The sequence below is a fragment of the Diorhabda carinulata genome, chromosome 7 (genome assembly GCF_026250575.1).
Source record: "Diorhabda carinulata isolate Delta chromosome 7, icDioCari1.1, whole genome shotgun sequence".
Classification (NCBI taxonomy): domain Eukaryota; kingdom Metazoa; phylum Arthropoda; class Insecta; order Coleoptera; family Chrysomelidae; genus Diorhabda; species Diorhabda carinulata.
The window spans coordinates 14,201,733-14,205,325 of record NC_079466.1 but is presented as its reverse complement, the minus strand read 5'-3'; the positions used below and the strand labels follow the sequence as shown (position 1 = coordinate 14,205,325).

Sequence of the window (3,593 nt, the reverse complement as noted above, 5' to 3'; positions counted from 1 at the left end):
TAGATGTTGACTAAAATCAAAATTGATAATAATGAAAAGGTATACGATCTTACTGGTTGTTGTATTTTGTCCATTTCAATGGTTCGTAGCCTGACAGTTGGTACTTGATGGTCCATCAAACAAAACAATCAAAATAAAACTAGTTGTAAGCAATAAAACTATTTTCTTAATCAAAAACTTTCTACAATTAAGTGTTATTACAAATATTTTTGTATAGTTTATAAAAAGTGGGTTAAGACAAAGGGTTAAAAGCTAAAAAGTGAAACGGTAGAGGTATTTTCAAAAAAAATACAAAAAAAAATTGAAATTTTACTTAGAAAGTCATGTATCTTAATTTCAACATTAAATAATTAAACGCAAAAATGTTATATTACCAAAAACTTTTAAAGAAATAAAATTTGTTTTATATATACCATACTCATAACTGATACAGAATTAAAATAAGTTAAAACGATTACATTTAGTACTTAAGCACCGATAGTTTCTTCTTTACCGTCGTATGTAACGGGATCAAACAAAAAAATATTATTTATGGGAACTTCTTTATGAGATACAGCTTTAATCACCTCTTGAGCTATAACTCCACCAATGATGGCGCATACCGGTACGAATTCATCAAAAACTTGCTCAAATATATCAGCAGGAAGTTTTGATTTTGATTCGTCGAATTGATAGAGTTCGTACACTTCTTTTTTAATCGAATTGAGCGTCTTCAAATCTCGTTCGTAGGATACTTCTGTAGGGTTACGGTTGTTCTTATTGCGGAACTCCATTAAAACTGAAAAAAAATTGTGGTAAATATGAAAATTCTCTCAATTTTTTTTTTCACTCACCCAGCATCAAGAAAAACAATTCGTTCCTCCTTCTCAATTTCTTTATTGTATCGACGTTTTGTTTGGTATTTGGTAATATGAGGACTTTATTCAGTTCAGAATAATTGATAACACCTTGTACTTTTACCGTTGTTTTTTCTGTCTTTCCTACACCATCATGGGACCTTTTTTTCATTTGCACCTGATCTCTGTAAACAGAGAATTGTCTTATAATGAATCAAATCAAGACCCTCACTATTTAAAAGGTACAAATGTTGAACTGTTACAATGAGACCTTTTACAACAGCCGCACTAAAAGTGGTTATAAATCTTCCACCTCATCATATATTATTGGAAAACATGGCGGACAAAACCTCACTCAGAATGTTCAAAGAAGATATAATCCTGAACTTCTCTCAAAAAAGAAGTAAATCTAGGATATGAAATACCCAAAAAGTTTAGCTGTGGAAGCAAATGGAATCAAAACACCATCTTAGAAATGAACTGGAAAAATCTACCAAGGTTAAAACAGGTGAAGATACTCTTAAGAAACTAAAACCATGGTAGGTCTATTAAATGTTTCAACATACACAAGAATAATCTACGAATACCAACAGGCGTCTTGTCGGGACAGTTTGATAGAGAACACATTATACCTGAGGGTGAAACTGTCAACAATGAATAGTGACACAGCAAAAAAAATGGATACAATAAATCCTTTGGAGCCCAATGCGACACCCTAATCACATACACAATATTAATTTAAGTAGTTCATCTTCTGAGTTACTATATTATTTCCCAACCACCAAAAATTCTTAAAAAGTTATGTTAGAGCTGAACTACATTCCAACTGCTAAATTACTTCATTTTATTCAACAAATTTTGTTTTTGTCATCTTCCTACACTATTATGAGACCTTTGGTTCATTTACTCTTAATCTCTACAAGCATAGTGGCAATATTTGATCCTAGTGAATTTTCACAATGAATAAAGTCTTTTTTCTTATAGTTTTCCATGTAACATAAAGAAAAATATACTTTCTAGATACTTTCCAACCACCAAAAGTTCTTAAAAAGTTATGTTCGAGCTGAACTAGGTTCAAGATGCTACTATACTTCAGTATAATTGATAAACTCAAAATGTAACCAAAAAAAATCGAAAATCAGTCGAAAAGTTGTGAAATTATCATTAAAATCAAATATTGACTAATAAGTAACACTTTCAATCAAAACCATTATTGAATCTGTTAAATTACTTCATTTGATGTAACAAATTTTTTTTCTTTTGTCTTTTCTACACCATCATGAGACCTTTTTACTTCATTTACACCTGATTTCTACAAGCACACTAGCAATATTTGGTCCTAGTCTTGTTACAATTTTCCTCATAGTTTTTCCACGTAAAATTCAAGACAAATATTAATTCTAGTCCTAAATCCCCCAAACAGCCACAATATTACTTTCCAACCACCAAAAATTCTTAAAAAGTTAGTTTGAGCTGAATCAAGTTTCAATTAGTAATTTACTTTATTTTGTTCTAAAAATATCAGAAAAAATTGAAAAAATTAGTTGTTAAGTTGCAAAATTGTCATTGAGAACAATTAAGAGCTAATAAGTGACACTTTGATACAAAAACATTATTAAATGTGTCAAAAACGGCTAATTATTGAAATCACAATAAAATCTATGTTTAATACTTACTCGTGATAATCATGATCTTGAAAATCAGCTACAGAATATCCAAATGATCCAAAAACATCCCCATAAATCAACTTGACATTATTAGCCCTACAGATTTTATCAATTTTCAATAAGAGGTCTGTTTTAATACACGTAGCTACTATGATAGTGAAGTTTTTGAAGAAGTTGGAATCCTTGCTACTGGGCGAATCTGTATCAGATTTTATTTCTACAAGTGGATTAAGAGCTTGAGCTTTAAGTAACACTTCTTCTGCAATCTAAATGAGAAATATATATTTTGTAAAAAACCAAGATTAATAAATCTTCAATCCTTACCTTTTTGCCTTTACTAGATTTACTGAGGAGGAAATTTTTCGCTTGCTCTTCATCAGTTACTATACCATCATCCAAAATTGTTAAAGAATTGATACCAGAAAGTAAAATGTTCTTTGCTATTTCAGATCCCAAAGCTCTAATATTAATTAAGAGAACATTTGCTGCTCGTAATCTATAAAAAGTTTTGTTTGAATATAAATTTGAGCAAAATTATTGTTTAACTTACTTTTCTTGTGATTCTATACCCCATAATCTTATTTGCCTATCATATAGTTCGGCTTCGACGACAGATAGTTGTTTTTCCGACATATTTAAATATTCAAATTTAATAATATTTCTTCAAAATATAAAAAGCTAACCTCTTAAACGCAGATACGACGCCGGCTAACTAAAAATATCTAGTCTTACCAACTTTATGACTTTTCGGAAACTACGTTCTGAGATTAGATATTTCATTTGAAAGCTAATTGCGAATCCTATCACAGAACGAGATTTTGATCAGAGCCTTCTAACTTCACGATCCGTTTTCCCTGGAAATAATCTTGTTTCAAATGTTATATAGCTCGTATAAATTAATCAAAAATAAGAAAATATGAGAAACTATTAACCTTTAAGGCCAAAAAAAACACAAACAACGAAACAATCCATCAGCTCAACGCATTTACCAATAATATACTAGAATAGAAATGACTAAACCTGTTTTTAAACTATATAGAAGGACTGATTTTAATTTAAGTTGGTAATTGAATCACCAAATTTGTTTTAG

The 3,593-nt window shown here is 30.0% G+C and overlaps 1 protein-coding gene across 1 annotated transcript; it reads right to left on the bottom strand.

The window, feature by feature from the left end:
- Nucleotides 1-296: 296 nt before the first annotated feature.
- LOC130896843 (SUMO-activating enzyme subunit 1) lies at nt 297-3,261 on the bottom strand. Its single transcript, XM_057805181.1, has 5 exons — nt 3,054-3,261; nt 2,828-2,999; nt 2,513-2,769; nt 834-1,021; nt 297-778 (listed from the first exon to the last, which is right to left on the bottom strand). The coding sequence occupies exons 1-5, from the start codon at nt 3,134-3,136 to the stop codon at nt 468-470; spliced, it is 1,011 nt and encodes a 336-aa protein (XP_057661164.1). The 5' UTR covers nt 3,137-3,261; the 3' UTR covers nt 297-467.
- Nucleotides 3,262-3,593: the final 332 nt, after the last annotated feature.